Source organism: Dermacentor albipictus, chromosome 10, assembly GCF_038994185.2.
Source record: "Dermacentor albipictus isolate Rhodes 1998 colony chromosome 10, USDA_Dalb.pri_finalv2, whole genome shotgun sequence".
Lineage (NCBI taxonomy): Eukaryota > Metazoa > Arthropoda > Arachnida > Ixodida > Ixodidae > Dermacentor > Dermacentor albipictus.
Window position 1 is genome coordinate 23,751,909 of NC_091830.1, and position 15,646 is coordinate 23,767,554.

Below are 15,646 nucleotides of genomic sequence, written 5' to 3' on the forward strand. Positions count from 1 at the left end.
TATTTGATTCAGGCTAATGTATGTTTACTTCGCCATAACTTTATCAGCTAGAAACAATTAGGTGTGATTGGTGAGATGCAACGGTCACCTCGCAGTAATTACAAATCAACGCACGCACACGTATGTACTCATACAGAGAAATAGAGAGAGAGAGAATGAGGTACGTTTCGCGTGAACACACCATGTGGCCTTTTAGTGAACCACAGTAACTAAATCTCAGGTATGGCAAACAGTGCGTTTCTGTCACATTGCTTCATTACTAGACGAGGTTGACATTACTTGCTCGATGAGCCGCAGTTGTGGTTTTAAAGAATTTACAATGTCACAGTAATTCCCTTAGTAATTGTTCTCCTTGGGTCACAAACCTCAATTGTGGAAATGTAGTCAAACAACGAAGAAGTAGCATTCATTTAGCAGAAATTATGGACCTAGCAACAGTATCCAGAATGCCGAAGGGATGGTCATACCTAAAGTAGCCCAATTACTTTTGACAAGGGCTGCGCAACAAAAGTATAACCTGCGATACTGGTCCACTGCATACGCACTTTCCCAAGACGCTGCAGTTCCATGTCACCGAAGCACACAACCACGCATAGCACAGATAGTTCCGCGGGCCCACCGATTCCCTCTAGTAAATCGTCCCGATTAATTTCGACAAGTACTTCAGAGCCTAAGTCCGGCAGTACCAGAGCTGCTACGTACCTGGCCCACTTGCCGTACGCCCTGAACGCGATGGACGGGTAGGGATCCCGCACGTGGCCCCTGTACTCGGCCCATCGCTCCTCCAGGATGGTCCAGCAGGCGCCCAGCTTCCAGCCGCTGTAGCCGGACGCAAACGCTGAGGCAATGATGAGGAACAGCCCGAACCAGCCTGCAGGACATTAGCATTAGTCTGCGGTAGTGAAAAAGGACGACCTACAAAGTTCGATTGATTGATTGATTGATTGATTGATTGATTGATTGATTGATTGATTGATTGATTGATTGATTGATTGATTGATTGATTGATTGATTGATTGATTGATTGATTGATTGATTAACGCGTACTGCTAATATCAGCGCTTGTAGCAAGGAAGGCACATACAACATTTTGTGATGATTTATAATGATGCTCTCATGATACATACCCGCATGTAACTACAGTAGAAAAGCTTCAAAGGAAATAAATCATTTCAGCAGTGGGAATAACAATGGCAAAACTATTTCTATAACTGGAAGAGCCTGAAAATTTTCAGCAAGGAATGCAACGTGATCCATGCGTCATCAATTCGGTGTACACGTAAAGAAAATTTTTTTATTACTTACTTAATTATTTGACAAAGGGGGAAGGAGTTTTGAAACGGAATCATGATAATACAAAGACACGTGTACAGGCATTCGTTCACAGAAATAATGAAGTCGGAAGATTCAAATACGAATAGCCATATCCTAATGCTGCGTAGAATACCAGTGCGTTTAGTTTGCACATCGTAGTGCCATGCAACAGTCCCTGCTCGCGTATATTAAATGGCTGCTTTTATTGCACACCAGTGAAAATATATTTTTCTTCTTTTTCCCCTATCTTTGAAACTCAGCGTTCATTCTTCATATAGCACTGACGGTTCACGTCGTACTGCGCCCACTCATTCATTACGCGTCCGCTTCAAGTTGGATCACACCCTCCCTTTACCATAGAAAGCACCGTCATTTTGTCATTCCCTTTTGTCTCGTACCTTTCTTGTCGCGGATTCGGAATGAATCGATAAACCAATTTCAATTTCCGCGCCTGCCTGCTGCATCCAACATAATATGCGCTGAACTGCCGCACATCGCTGTTCTGAACGCAAAAACGTTCTTTTAAAAGTGGTATGTTTCATTACCTGATCAGCGCTTGATGTTTCCAATAAGTCGCTTGGAAATTTCTTCGAGCAATAAGGGCGCTTTTTGGGCTTGTTAGCCGTTCGAGTTATAGTAATCTATGAAACGGTAATTTTACGCATTATCGAGCAACCGTGACTTCTTTAATGAGGCCGGATATTTATGGGGCCCAGATCTAAGCACTCGCTTGTCGCTACCAAGCACAGTTACCGAAAGAGGTAAGACAAGAAATTAATTTTGACGACCGGTTGTTAACCCTTATATCTTATTGCTTTCAACCAATTTCATAATTCGGTCAACCTAATCTATATTACTAAAATATACTCATTTCATTTCAGCACGCAGAAACCCAGCCTACCCTTATTGATGTGCTCGGCGTAATACTCCACAATTCCTGATTTCAGCTTGGGCGACTTAACCAAAAAGGCCATTGTAGCGTTGCTGATACGCTGGAGCCAAGTTCCGGTTGTGGACTGTTCATAAAACAAATTATTTATTAATACATTAGCTTATTAATTAGCTTTTAATTCAAATATAGGTCTCACTTTTTTTACGATTGTAAGTTCTATGGCCAAAAAGGCCCATGAACAAGTTTCAATTTTTTCCTTGATGTGAAACGGTGCTTCTGCTTTGTCAGGTTAGAAGCTGTTATGCTCCCTATGATCATTGCGGCTTCATCGTATGTCCAGCTTATGCGGTCCCTTCCGGTGGCTGCCAGCTTAGCTCCCTTTTCATGAAATTCTCCCTATACCTCGCGGATTTCCGCAGCACCCGCTAGATTATGCTGGTTCCATCACCAGTTTTCTAAATCTACTGAACATATTTGCGTGTGCTTCGTTCTCTGACCCTACTAAGACCGCAAGACCACTTAGGGACATAATTGCTCTGCCAGTTGGTTCATATTACCAACCGGTACGTCCCACACGTGAAAAAACGTGTTTTGTTCAAGTAACGCGTTTGGATGCTCAAATAATTTGCTTCTAACTTGAAGAAGAAGAAGAAGAAGAAGAAGAAGAAGAAGAAGAAGAAGAAGAAGAAGAAGAAGGGAGGGGTCTTTCTTTCTGCAAGCGGACCTAGCCCTGCAAAAGTTATCGTCAATTGTTGAGCGCGAACATTGCTTAACTATTGCGGGGTAGGGTCTGAGCCAGTCGCATTCCAGCCGGTAACATGACCGCATCCGGCCCCGCAAGAAACTTCACCCCATTGCACGTAGACGCACATGGCTTACCATTCGTAGAGAAACTACAGGACTCCAAGCACCCCTCAACTAAGTATTCATTGCCCCCGCGAGTTGGTAGGTTGACATGTAATGCGGCATCCTGGATTCCAACGTGAACTTGCGGCACTTTAAAGGCCCTTCATGAGTGCTTACTGTCATCTGTGACGACAGAGCGGTCTAGACCAAATTGATGCGAGCTCTCCCAAATGCTAACGCAAATCATGCGCTTGAACCAGCCTCCACATTGTTCCGCATGAATCTGAGTTTCTTCTTCCGGGGCAAATAGATAGCGTAATCACTTCCGGGTTAACTTTGCAAAGCATTAAGAGCAATGTGCGCAATTGGCTACCAATGGACGGAGTGAGTCACACTGTTAGCATTGGTCTAAAACATCTTGGCCGCCAATGCGGTCCAGTCGCGTTCCACTCACCGGTTTCCACGATGGAGTAGGGCAGGGCCAGGATGCCGATGCCCGCGACACCACCGACCACGAATACCGTGGCGAGGAAGAGAGAGATTCCTTTCGGGTTGGTGGGCACATCCAGGCTGCCATTCTCCGCCGATTTGACCTGCGCGCGTCACGTGGACTTTAGTACAGGCCGCAGTGCTGTCATCGCCTCCGTTGCCATCGCCATCATTATCATCACAGTCATGATCATGATCGTCATCAGCAACAGCAGCAGCAGCAGTAGCAGACTCCGTGATCCCCGAGTGTCCCTTTTCTTGTCTTCGAGCAACGTTATCCTATCACTGCAAATTTCGTAATCTCCTCGTACTGCCACTTACTCATATTTATTCTCGTTTTGAATGGATTAGACTTAGTAACTGGAACATTTTTTGCGAGCATATTATGCGTGTAACGAACTTCGGACTGCATGCCCACCCTTGAGCGCTTTTCCCTTCCCCGTGGTGCCCAAGATGTTACTTTAATGTGTAGTTGGTTATCTACCCATCGCATTACGTGGTCTGCTGAAGCCTATGTCTTTCTCCTGACTTCAACTAGATTGTCTTCTATACCCGCTTACTCTCTAACCAATAGACTTGTCGGCAGAGTACTGCTGATTTCAAAGCATATATAAAAAATGCTCTAACGAAGACACACGTAAACTTCCTTCGCACTGTAAATAAATACATTATACAAACGTCGGAAGACTATGCATGTTCTGGATCATATACCAACAAAATTAGGAATGATCTCAGATTCCAAGCTTGTCAGAAAACTTACAATAGTGATTAGTTGCAACGCAATGCGACACGGTACGTTTATTTTGTAATTATACTTTAGAACTGAAGCTACTGTAGTTTAATGCAACTAGCATTCTTGAGGAAATTCAGGCACCTTCAGAGGTCTATCTGCCTTTCTACATAACCATCACCCCCCCTTCCTCCCAAACTTGGGTTAGTGGATGCTTCGTGGTATCATGAGCACCACATCAGGCTGCTTTACTGCGTGAACAGTGTTCGAAACCAACCATCGGCTAAGCTTGGATTACTGGGTATGTATGTGCCTCTGGCTATGAGCCGCTCTTCGACAAGAATTTCTTATGTGAAGGGCGGAATCTAACCTGCTGTGTAATATTGTCTCACAATTGTACTTGCAAGAAAAATCACACTTGCGCCACGTGTGTGCTTCATGGCGGCGCCACCAGATGGCGCCGCATACACGCCTACATGCATAACGCCTCTCTCTGGCGCGGCAGTACGGTGCATCGCTGTATTGGTTTCATTGCTGTTCGCTATGATATCGACAATCATCGTGATATGGATTCTGCTCAAATATGTTTTTTTTTTCTCTGATCACTGCTTGTATCATATGTATTGTTGAGAACACAATTATCAAGCTGTTCAAGAGGAGTAGGTTGCGCCACCTAATGGCACAGATATTTATTTGCACACAGCTTTAAAAAGCGCACACCAGGTCGTGCTACGTGCACTGAAACGTTGTCAGCGTACTTTCATTTCTTCTCGCGAAATTTGTTGCCTGAATAGTAGCTTTACCTCTCGGCCAACTCCAATTCCTCTGATGAAATAGACATGGCAGGCGTAAATAGTCTCATTAGACAAACCCTGACCCAATTTGGATGAAGAATGTTGCATTGAGTAGAACACAATTTTGGTTTAGTTCCTCAATTCTGTTACATAAATTGGCTAAAATTGGAAAGTTTCGAGAATAGCTTACGCACGGATTTACTAATTTGTTACTTGGCACCGAACAGCGAAATCGAACTCCGTGAACTCTATCTGTTAGAATATCTGAAGCGAACAATTGTCATCTATGAGTTTAATGTTTACATCAAATCGCTCCACTATTTACGAGAGTTCCGCAATAGTCCAAATTACACATTATTTATATTTTTCAAAGTGGTGTATATATACACAAATTTTGTTCGCTTTAGAAGTTTCTTCAAGAGCGGTTTGCCGAATATGCTTTTTTATTGATGAGTTACAGAATTGCAAACTTCATGCTTCAGTATTCTTGATCTTTTGGCAATTTTGAGTATTCCCTTGTAAAATTATTGATGGTGAAAATAAAAATTGTGCTGCTTCAAGTGATTAGATTACTAATTTTCCAATTCGATGCAAGAAACTTCAACAAAATGTGTGCAGTGTTTGCTGATCAATACGAGTTCTCCGTTACCTTGTGCTTAGATACGAGTTCTTGAGATTAAAGTCTGCCGTTCTTTCAGCTACGGCCCGTACTAGGCTCATGGACTAACGCTGCCTGCGACTCTCGTGCCACGAAGCCACCTCTAGCTTTCCTCAGAGACACTCGTCTTGATGAGACACTTCACTTTGTGGAAGGCTGTGATGTCGTAGGTGCTGCACGTTCCGTATCGGCGACATGCACTGTATATATAGTTTCATTATTTGTCGTATCCCATCTGGAGCAGCACACAAGCCTCTTCAGGATTCTTTATAGAGCCTCTCTCTCTCCCTTTCTCTCTCTCTTTCTCACTCCCTCTCGTTTTTATATAAAGCTTTCTTATAAGATGCAAACACCGACCCACGCCTCTCTCTTCAAATCTTCAACCAGCCCCCTTCGCGAGGCCATTCTCAATGACTAAAAGCTACAGATATAGAAGCCAAGCAGGAGCCACGGAATCAAAGTGTAAAGAAACGTGGCCGGGCAATTAGGGCTTCAACTATCGCTCCGTGGGAAAAAGGCAGCGTAACCACATCTGCGAGCGCTGAAAGCAAGGGCAAAGCGCTCCATCATCCTTGACCAACAATGCACGCGACCTCGTCCTCTTTCCAAGCGCAACTCGCACGACCATCGTGCGTACTCGCCGTAAGCCGGGAAGCGTGCCAGCTCTTATCAGTGAAACCTAAATAAAGCTAACTGTGCGTTTAAAGAGACGCTGAAGTTGAAGATTAAGTTCAGCGGTGTTAGTAAATAAACACTTTTGCGATAGCAAGAGCAGACATGTTTACAACGGAGAAGGCTTAGTAAACCGGACAAGACGCCAGAACAAAAGCCCGGGACGTGGCGGTGGCCCCGGAGGCAGCACCAGTTTGACGTAGCGCCATAGATTGTTACGGCGTCTATTGGGTTTTCGTTAAATGGCGTTTCGCATAGAAGCACTACATTAAACTCTAAAGCAAACAGAGAGCCATTCTAGTCACTTTCGAACAATTTTGTTGCAACGATGGCAGGTCGGAGTAAAACAAAAAAATCCAAGGCAAAGTGGTGATTTGGGCCTGTTGGTTATGCATTTCCAAATGGTTTTCCACTACAAGATACGGAAAAATAAAGGAGGTACCGGACGCAGGAAGTGCTTCGTGTGTCGTGTACCCCCTTTCTTTGTGGCGTCTTGTAGCGCAAATCCATTTCGAAAGTAAAAATAAATCCTTTGTTATTCGTGACTTCCACACTGATGCATCGGCTCCAAATTTGAAGCGAGAAATTCAAAAACGGAAGCTTCACGTTCATTTCCTTTATTTATAGTGAACCATTATTTGCCCATTTATTACAACAAAATTGAATTTTTTTATTCTAGTTTTTATTCAAAGTAGAGTTTTGAAAGAATATATTGACCGTATAAGGTGACTTAGTGTTTCCTATTAGTGGCGGTATGGGCTGCTTGTGTGTTTATTTGGTTATCCTTGTATATGATAATTCTGATCCAGCGCCTGGAGTAGCATGTTACATGATCTGCCTGGCCATCGTCATCGGGATATCATTAAAGCCGTCTCTCTCTCTCTCTCTCTCTCTCTCTCTCTCTCTTCTTAGTATTTCATTAAGTAATTTGTAAAAGAATCAGTGACCTCTAAGTGACTCAGTGGCAATATCAATCTGTCAAAGCTACAGGCCCTGCTGTCGCAGTACGGCCTTCTGACTTCTCTAACCACCATCGGACATCCGGTAGACCTTAGGGGTTTCTAGAAAAATTGCTAGAAGGTGCTAGCATCTACGGGAGTGGCAAAGAACGCTGTGCGGCCAGTAGGGGAATGACACAGAGAGCGCATGGGCTTCCCTAAACATCATCCTTCTGGCTTCAGACGGTTTGGTCACCTTGCAAATCGCTCATTTGGGACAAAATATAGCCTTTTCAATTTATCAATTTTGCAGTGATTATGAAGATGCGCGACATCTTATTGCCATCATGCGTTTACATTAGCGTGATTTTTAAAAAATTAGTAAAGATGAGGCGTAATAAATAGCTCCACGAGAATGTCGAATCAATACACATGAAGGAGGTAGATCTGCTCAAGCTTCAAAGGCTGCGCCATCTGAGGGCCAAAGCTCCGGCTAGAAACTTTTGTAGAAGAATCTACGCTACCAGACAGTTTTTGTCTCGTCTTTGATAATCTTGACAATCCTGTCATTGCGAGTGAGTCTAGTTGGCCCAGATAAATTATTCTATACTGGTTGTCCATCAGCGAAACTCATCCAAATTAGGAATATGGGCTTCCCCACACATGGGGTACTGCTGCAGTGAAGCCATATGTGACCAACGCTTTCTTGAAAGTATCTGCTGGTATTTTCGTTTCTGTCTTGTGGGCTGACGGGAACGTACGTAAGCTATAAACTTACTACGGCAATTTTATGGTCAAATGTAGACGCCAGCCTGCCAAAGCGATTTCTTTCAGCCTGAACAGGTTCAGCTTAGCGTGAACTGGTGGGCTGGTCGTAACGGAGAGAGCTTAAGCTGCAGCTCACAACCGTTAAGCACAGCGATGTGTCTCTCCGCATTCTTGTGTGTTTTTATCTTATATAAGCTGCACTCGAAATAATACACAACTCGGTGAGATCTCTGAGCTCATTTTTTTTTTTTTTTTTTTTTTACAGCGTAAGCTGTTATGGACTCATCCCAATTGCCGTCTCGGTTGGCGATGTTGTCCGCCACCGGTTTCTGTCGCAGCTATCACCCCGAATGAGAAAAATAAATTCCCAGTTACCGCCGAGCTTGAACTCGGGCACGCAATGCGAGAGTCAGCTACTGTACCACTGCGCCACACTAGCGCTTACTATCTGCTGCGGAAACATGCCCTACACACGCGTCCTAGCGCGCGAGGAGTCACGCGATGTGAGAAGCGCGTCGCGTGTCGTCTATACGTGCGTCCTTTGCATTGCAGTTGCATATTATTACAGCAGATGGCACGCAATGTAGCAGTTGCATAGGTAGTGGTACGAGGCACATAGAGTAGGTGTGAGGAAAAAGAAAAAGAAGATTAAGGCAATGAATACAACAAAAACGAAAGAACGAAAAACACGTAAAGTACACCTAATTAAACCAAGCACGCTAGGTAACTATTTCTCACCGCTCCGTGTGAAAGGGTGCGCCAATAAATCGGCAGCAGCAGCAGCAGCAGCAGCAGCGTCATATTGTGCCACTTGTCATGCGAGACGATATTCGCACAGCGTAGCGACGATACGTGCAAACTTTGCATTGCAATAGCATTGCATTAAACAAGGTGTCCCGACATCTAGCAGGTGCGTCGTGCCGTGCCACATGTCAAGTAATGTTACATGGGCGCCGCGTAGTCTCAATACCTCTGTTTACTCTTCGGTGCAAGCTATGGCGCCTCCTCGCAAGATGCGAACCACTGCTGAAGAGGCAAATCATGAAGCTATGCACGCGGTTGTAACCAGGCAACGTCGTGTTCAGCAGACCGTTTTGCAGAGAGCAGTGCAAGCCCCAGCTCACCGTCGACGCCGGGGTGAGCTGGAACCGGCACAAAGAGACTTCGCCGCGAAGACCCTCATACTTCGCCGCGAAGACCCTCCAGTGCGTGCTGCCCAAAAATGGAGCCCTTATGGAGCCGCTCCTGCAGCTTAAGCTGTGGCTATGCTGCGGGTGCCGCGCAGACTTGCGACTTTTTTTTTTTAAGTCAAGCTTAATTTGCCTCTTCCCCGGGGTTTGGCGTTCGTCGTTATTTCCTGGCCGGATATATTTATTGGTATGTACATAGACAACACGGGCCACTGAGTACGTCCTGGACGCTGTCTCACCGAGCAGACACGGTCTACAGCAGACATGTGCAGGAATAGACAGGTTGCTGCTGGCTGCCTCTTTGGCCTATTGTACAACTAGGTTCGCTGGGTATGCGCCACTAGGCATGTGCTAGGACGACTTCGCCACTATCCATCTGTGTGCGTGAAAGTGGGTACGTGCCCCTGGGTGTGTGCCCATCCGTGGCCACTCCCCATGAATGGATGCGCCACTATGATAGAACTTGTGTGAAGTCTTAAATGTGTTCACTCGTGTGTAGTTCTGTGTGCATGCTGCTTAGATCGACGTTCTTCCCTTCGAAAAGCATGGCGTCATACATCGCCTTCCTCCGTGTGGCGCAGGCAGCTAAGAGCTACAGGCGATTATAAGTGGTATGAGCTACAACCACTACGTCACTAGCTCAAAGAAGGTTCGCGACATTTATTAATAATAATAATAATAATAATAATAATAATAATAATAAAAATAATAATAATAATAATAATAATAATAATTTGTATTGCCATCAAAAACACCAAACAACATAAACAGACCGGTCTAAGACTCAGTTGGCTTGTAGGACCGTGCCTGTGAATATGATACAGATGGAGAAAAAAAATACATGAATTGATGATACATGTAGAATAAAAAATTATGATGATGATGATGGTGATGATTATTATGGTACTTTTATGCCAGATATTATATATACAAAGTAATAGCCAATCCGGATAAATGCCAGACGCCTATGTGCGGAGTTGGGCACTCTCAGCGATAGGTGTTGAGGTTACTGTCACTAAAATACACTTAAAGCAAGCCTAAGGTAATAATACAGACCATAACATCAAACAGAAGATGTCTCCGCAAAGAAGCACAGCGCATTTAAAACAGTATGCAGATGTGCTGCCGCGCAGAATAATAAATTTACGTGCTAGCAAACTTTGCATTGGTTCCAAATGTTGTGACTCAGTGCCGTTCCTGCTTCTGGACCCCAGCCCGACCGGCTCAGGCCTCAGAGCCAATCCTTTTCGCAAGGTTACGGATCCGTTTTTCCGACTTCCCTTACCTACATTGGGCTATCGACTAGAGACTGTTCATCTTGGAAGCCTGCTGCGCATGTGGGTACGGTCCGGCACGAAAATCACACTCCCTCACTCGAATTTTCAAGTGGCCGACAGGAGTGCACCGGACAGCGCAAGAGCCACACTGCTCTAGGGAGCCACCGTCCCTATCTCGAGATGAACCCATTCCAGGGACTCGATCTCCATACAGAGAAGAGGAAACTTCCCGGGCCTCCCATTGGCGTCTCCGAGCTGGTTTGCGTTGCCACACTGGGTCCCGAAGGACCGATCTCAGTAACCCAGATCGGTACTGTTAACCCGATTCCCTTTTGGTTGCAGCGATTTCTTAAAACAATTCGCTCCGGCGATAGTTAGATATCACTGACTCGCTTTACATTGCTTAAAGTAAAATGGAACATAAAACCTGCGAGATTTTTTTTCCGTAACACTTAAGCACGTAGGGTACTATGAATTTTTCTCTTTGTCACAGTGGCGGCTATCATACATTTACCTTTGCGAGTGAGCTATAGAGAAAGAAATGTGATGCCACCATTTCGTTAGATCTGCGTGTTTTTGTCTTCGCATACATTATCCTTTCACGGCATCAATGTTTGGCCCCATCTTCATTTAGTCTTCGCAAATGCGGAAGCATGCAGTAAGCATGCGGAAGACAAAAACGAGAATTGTTGATATTAAATTTTAATTTGTGTTCGATTCCTCTACGGTGCCTCACTGACGTACTGTCAGAGGCACAGAAAAATAAACTCGCAAATTATGCTGCTAGAAAGGGTCATTGCCCCCAAACGTGTCATTCGTTTTCAGCTGTACATTGAAATGTACACCGCAGAGAAAAGTGAATAATGCAGCTGCGAAATGGGGGCGCCCTAAATCTGCCAAATGTTTCGGTGGTGTACAGCCGAGCACACACCACAGACCAGATGCACAAAACGTAAAGCGCAATATATAAAGGAACAGTGCAAGAAATAGTTCTGTACAAACATACGCATGTGTTTTGCGCGTGCAACCTACAAGAACATTCAAAAATATTGCTGTCTCTTCCGTAATCGAGAGTGCATGTAAGCATGACACGGCAACACGCAAAGTATTGGTTGGAGAATATATTAGCCACAATCTAAAATGAATGTAGTTCTAGTTCGCAACGACCCACCCCACCACACACACTCTGTGCTGGTCCATATGGACGCTGCGCAGCTAGAAGAAAACCGGCTGAACGCCGCGTGACAAGCAGCGAAAGCCGCCAGGAAGGCAGAGCGCATTGCCCATCTAGACGAAGATTCAATTGAATTCTAAGGTTTTACGTGCGAAAACCACGATGTCAATATGAGACACGCCGTAGTGGCGGACCACGGATTAATTTTGACCACCAGTGCATCTTTCACGCGCTCCTAATGCACGGGACACTAGCGGTTTTGATTTTGCCTCCATTTAAATGTGGTCACTGCGGCTGGGATTCAATCCCACGACCTCATGCTTAATAGCGAAGCACCATAACCGCTAAGCCACCGCGGCGGTAGAAGCGCCGGCACAACACAGTGTGGCGCCATCTGTGGAGATGACGCAAAACCCGTGCCGCGGAACTCACGGACCGCTGGCGTTCACCACTCAGCGCCAAACGATGACAAGGAAGCATATAGTAACCTGTAGCCATATAGTGACCTGTACCTGCCTTTAGAACGTCACTATTGGAAATGATAAATAAAGCTTCAGCATACTAGACGTTACAGCTTGAGCGATATTGTGAACAAATATTAGGAAGATCATCGAGGCAAGAATTATTTGGGCAGTAACTAGCGTATGTAATGCGGTCCCGTATAAAGGGTTGGGGGCCAAAAACCGCTTATTCTTAACGTTTCGAATAATTGCCCGGATGATCTCGTTTCAGTGCCTGGATAACTTATGTTGCATTTGGTTCAAGGTCACTTGAAGGTCGCCGACGACGGGAGCTAAAAGTATTTCAAACTTAAAAATTTGCAGGTTTTTTTTTATGTTATTCTTAGGACAGCTGAAGGCGAAAGGCCAAATGACGATTCATTAAACGCTGACACATGACACACACATCCCCCTTAATTCGCTTGCTCATCCTCTTAATTAGATTAGCCTAATCTGCTTTGTCATCGCCATAAATCGCCTGCTCATCAATCTTAATTTTGTTGCCTTTAAGTCACCTGAGTCATTAACTTATTTTCCTAGTCATCAATCTTAATTCGCTTAGTCATCCATCTTTCTTGCTTACTGGGATATGAGTCGTTGATGATGATACATTTTATACCTTTCATGTCGTCGACGTGTTTTCCCTCAAGGACTGTTAAAGTCAACTGCCCGATGAGGTATACAAGGTTCGTGCATTCACTCTGCGCGCTGCGTACATTTCTGCACGTTCGCATGAGTTCAGTGCCACCTGGACTAACTCGCGTTCTGCCCTAGTTTTGAAATGGAGCCGTGTATATATAAAGGTACTCATTTTTATACCAGAATCCCTCTCTCAAATTAGTGATCATAAATCGTTCCTTCGATGTCTTGTTCCCCAATGGCCTTATCTCTCTAGGCTCACGGGTTATACAACATAAACAAGATTTACCACAATCATCGAATAAGTGTTCCCAAGTTCCGCACTTACTTGAAGGTGGCTTAAAACGCGTTGGGACCGTTCGCGATAGCCTCGTAATGTGCATCCGTAAACACTGAAGCCGCAATGTAAATATGATTAACTTTAATTGAAGCACCTAATTAGTATCACTCTTGTCTGATGCCCAGTTTTGACATGAAGAAATATGTGATTTACAAGCATTATATCAAGCATTTCTTTTCATTTAAAGCAGAAGAAATATTGAAGGTATGGTGGCTTGGATAATAATTATCTGTTGCCTTCAAACGATGGCAGTGTTTTGCCCATATGAGAAGGTACACCAGAATTGCGCCTAAAGCCGATAGTTTTCTATGTGTGTGGTTTGCGATAGGAAAAAAAATATAAGAGAGATTCTTTATCGCGAGTATTAGAGTAAACAGCTCTGAGTGTGGTTCACACTGACGCCTTTAGTAGAATCATTACTCACACCAAAATTAAGTATTTTCTTTCATTATGGTACACTTTCGGTATATCCTTTCCACGAAGATAGTGGGCGCAGCAATATTGAAAAGATGTTGAAAAGATATTGAAAATAGGATTTTACAGTGAGGAAGTACTGCATCACGTGGCTCACGCCGTCCTGTGCTTTACTAACGCACCGTATATTATATGAAGTCATGACCATTAGATCGGGGGAAGAAGAAGACGACGGTCGCAAGCGCTAGGGTTCCATCTCGGCTCCTGCTCTCTTGACTGATTTTGGCAAGATTTTCGCCTCCAATCTCCATCATGTTGTGACCAACGCACGTCTAAGGGGAAGAGGATCACATCGATATCGGACTTTCTCCGGTGGGTGGCCTCTTCCATTTTATGAACGTTTTTGTGCTCGGCCTACGTCACCGCCTTTCTGGCCCTAAGGACAAGCCTAGCCCGGCGTAGCGCCCATTGGCGTCACCAGGTGTAGCTGGAGCAAGAATTCTGAGATCTCAGTAACTATGCAAATGACTGTTGACGGGGAGGATCTTCCTCCTGAAGAATTTTCAGCAGAATTTGGATGGCAGTCGGCAGTTTCGAAGCGTATGTCCGCCAAGGCGGACTCTGCCAACCGGCCTAGCGGCGGCATATGGGGGAATAGGCGTAACGCTGGCGCGTCATTCAGAACTCAGGAAAATGGAGATAAGCTCAAAAGCAAAATCATCAGGGCGTCACGGATGCCTCCCATGCCCAAGGAACATGCCAAAATTATCATACGGCCCCGCGGAGGGCTGAATATTGCCAAGAAAGGACCGACCGTGATCGGCAAGGCGATCGTGGAAGCGGCGGGTCTTACCCCTACGCAAATAAGCTCGGACATCATTTGTCCTAACATACTACAAAACATTCTGGTGGCCAGCACGCCCAACCGAGACAACGCTTCAAAATACACAAGAATCAGGGCAATTCATGTGGCTGGAAGAATGTTTGAAGTCAGTGCATACGAGGCCGCCCCCCACACCACGTGTAAAGGGGTAATCAGACACATCGACCTCAACGACAGTCCATCGGACCTGGAACGTAACATCATCAACGAGAGAAACCCGCTGGCCTTGGCGGTCAAGAGAATTAAGAACACAGGCACAGTCATCATTGCTTTCGACGGACTCAAGGTTCCGAACTTCGTACGCTATGGCCCAGTCCTTGTGAAATGCTTTCTTTATCGCAAGCAAGTTGATATTTGCTACGCGTGCGGCAAACTCGGCCATCGTGCCGATGTTTGCCCGACTCCCGAAGAGTCCACCTGCAGAGGATGTGGGGCAATCAACCCGGACGATCAACACCAGTGCACGCCAAAGTGTGGGTTGTGCGGGGGCCCACACCCTACGGCGGACAAAACGTGCAAGGAGCGATTCCGGATCCCGTACATCGTCAGAAGGAGGCGATGGGAGAGTGCGACGGTGGAAGCTTCAACAAGTGGGGCTTCGTCAACACCACATAGCAGCGACATCAAAAATCACTTCGAGCAACTTCCACCGCAAGAGCCTAGGGGGCGCTCCCGATCCAGGGGACGCTCTTGCTCCAGAGAGAACCCACGGAGTCGCTCTCGATCCAGAGGGCGCTCTTGTTCCAAAACCAGGACCAGATCACGCTCCAGGGGTCGCTCCGGATCCCGGCGCCGAGGCAGTCAAGTCCGGTTCAGGTCCTGCTCGAGGTCCTGCTCCAGGGATCGCCGACCCGAGTGCTACCCAACTTGGGCCGACCGAGTTCGAGGAACGCCGGGAAAGGTAACGCGGGGCTCACCGCCAGAGCATGATAGAGGTAACAACAGACTAGCGCAACTTGAGCGTGAAAACGAGATGATGAAGAACACGATAGCTCGACTGATGACAGAAATTGCCGAAATTAAGAAGCGCAGTCAACCCGTCATGGCTGACAAGCAGCCAGCCGCTCCCCAGCCAATGGAAGTCCCCATGGTTGAGAAGAGCGCTACGGATAAGCAACCGGCAGCTCC

At 45.7% G+C, this 15,646-nt stretch overlaps 2 protein-coding genes across 6 annotated transcripts in view; one reads left to right on the forward strand and one right to left on the reverse strand.

Moving 5' to 3' along the window:
* Positions 1–15,646, forward strand: part of B9d2 (B9 domain-containing protein 2) — a 969,675-nt gene that overhangs the window by 825,097 nt on the left and 128,932 nt on the right. The window lies entirely within an intron of this gene.
* Positions 1–15,646, reverse strand: part of LOC135921702 (uncharacterized) — a 120,764-nt gene that overhangs the window by 14,358 nt on the left and 90,760 nt on the right. For all 5 annotated transcript variants that reach the window (XM_070527019.1, XM_070527017.1, XM_070527018.1 and 2 more), the window contains 2 exons: positions 3,507–3,645; positions 703–871 (listed from right to left, as the gene is read on the reverse strand). In XM_070527019.1, the coding sequence (XP_070383120.1) occupies positions 703–871; positions 3,507–3,645 (308 nt within the window). The remainder of the gene's footprint in view (positions 1–702; positions 872–3,506; positions 3,646–15,646) is intronic.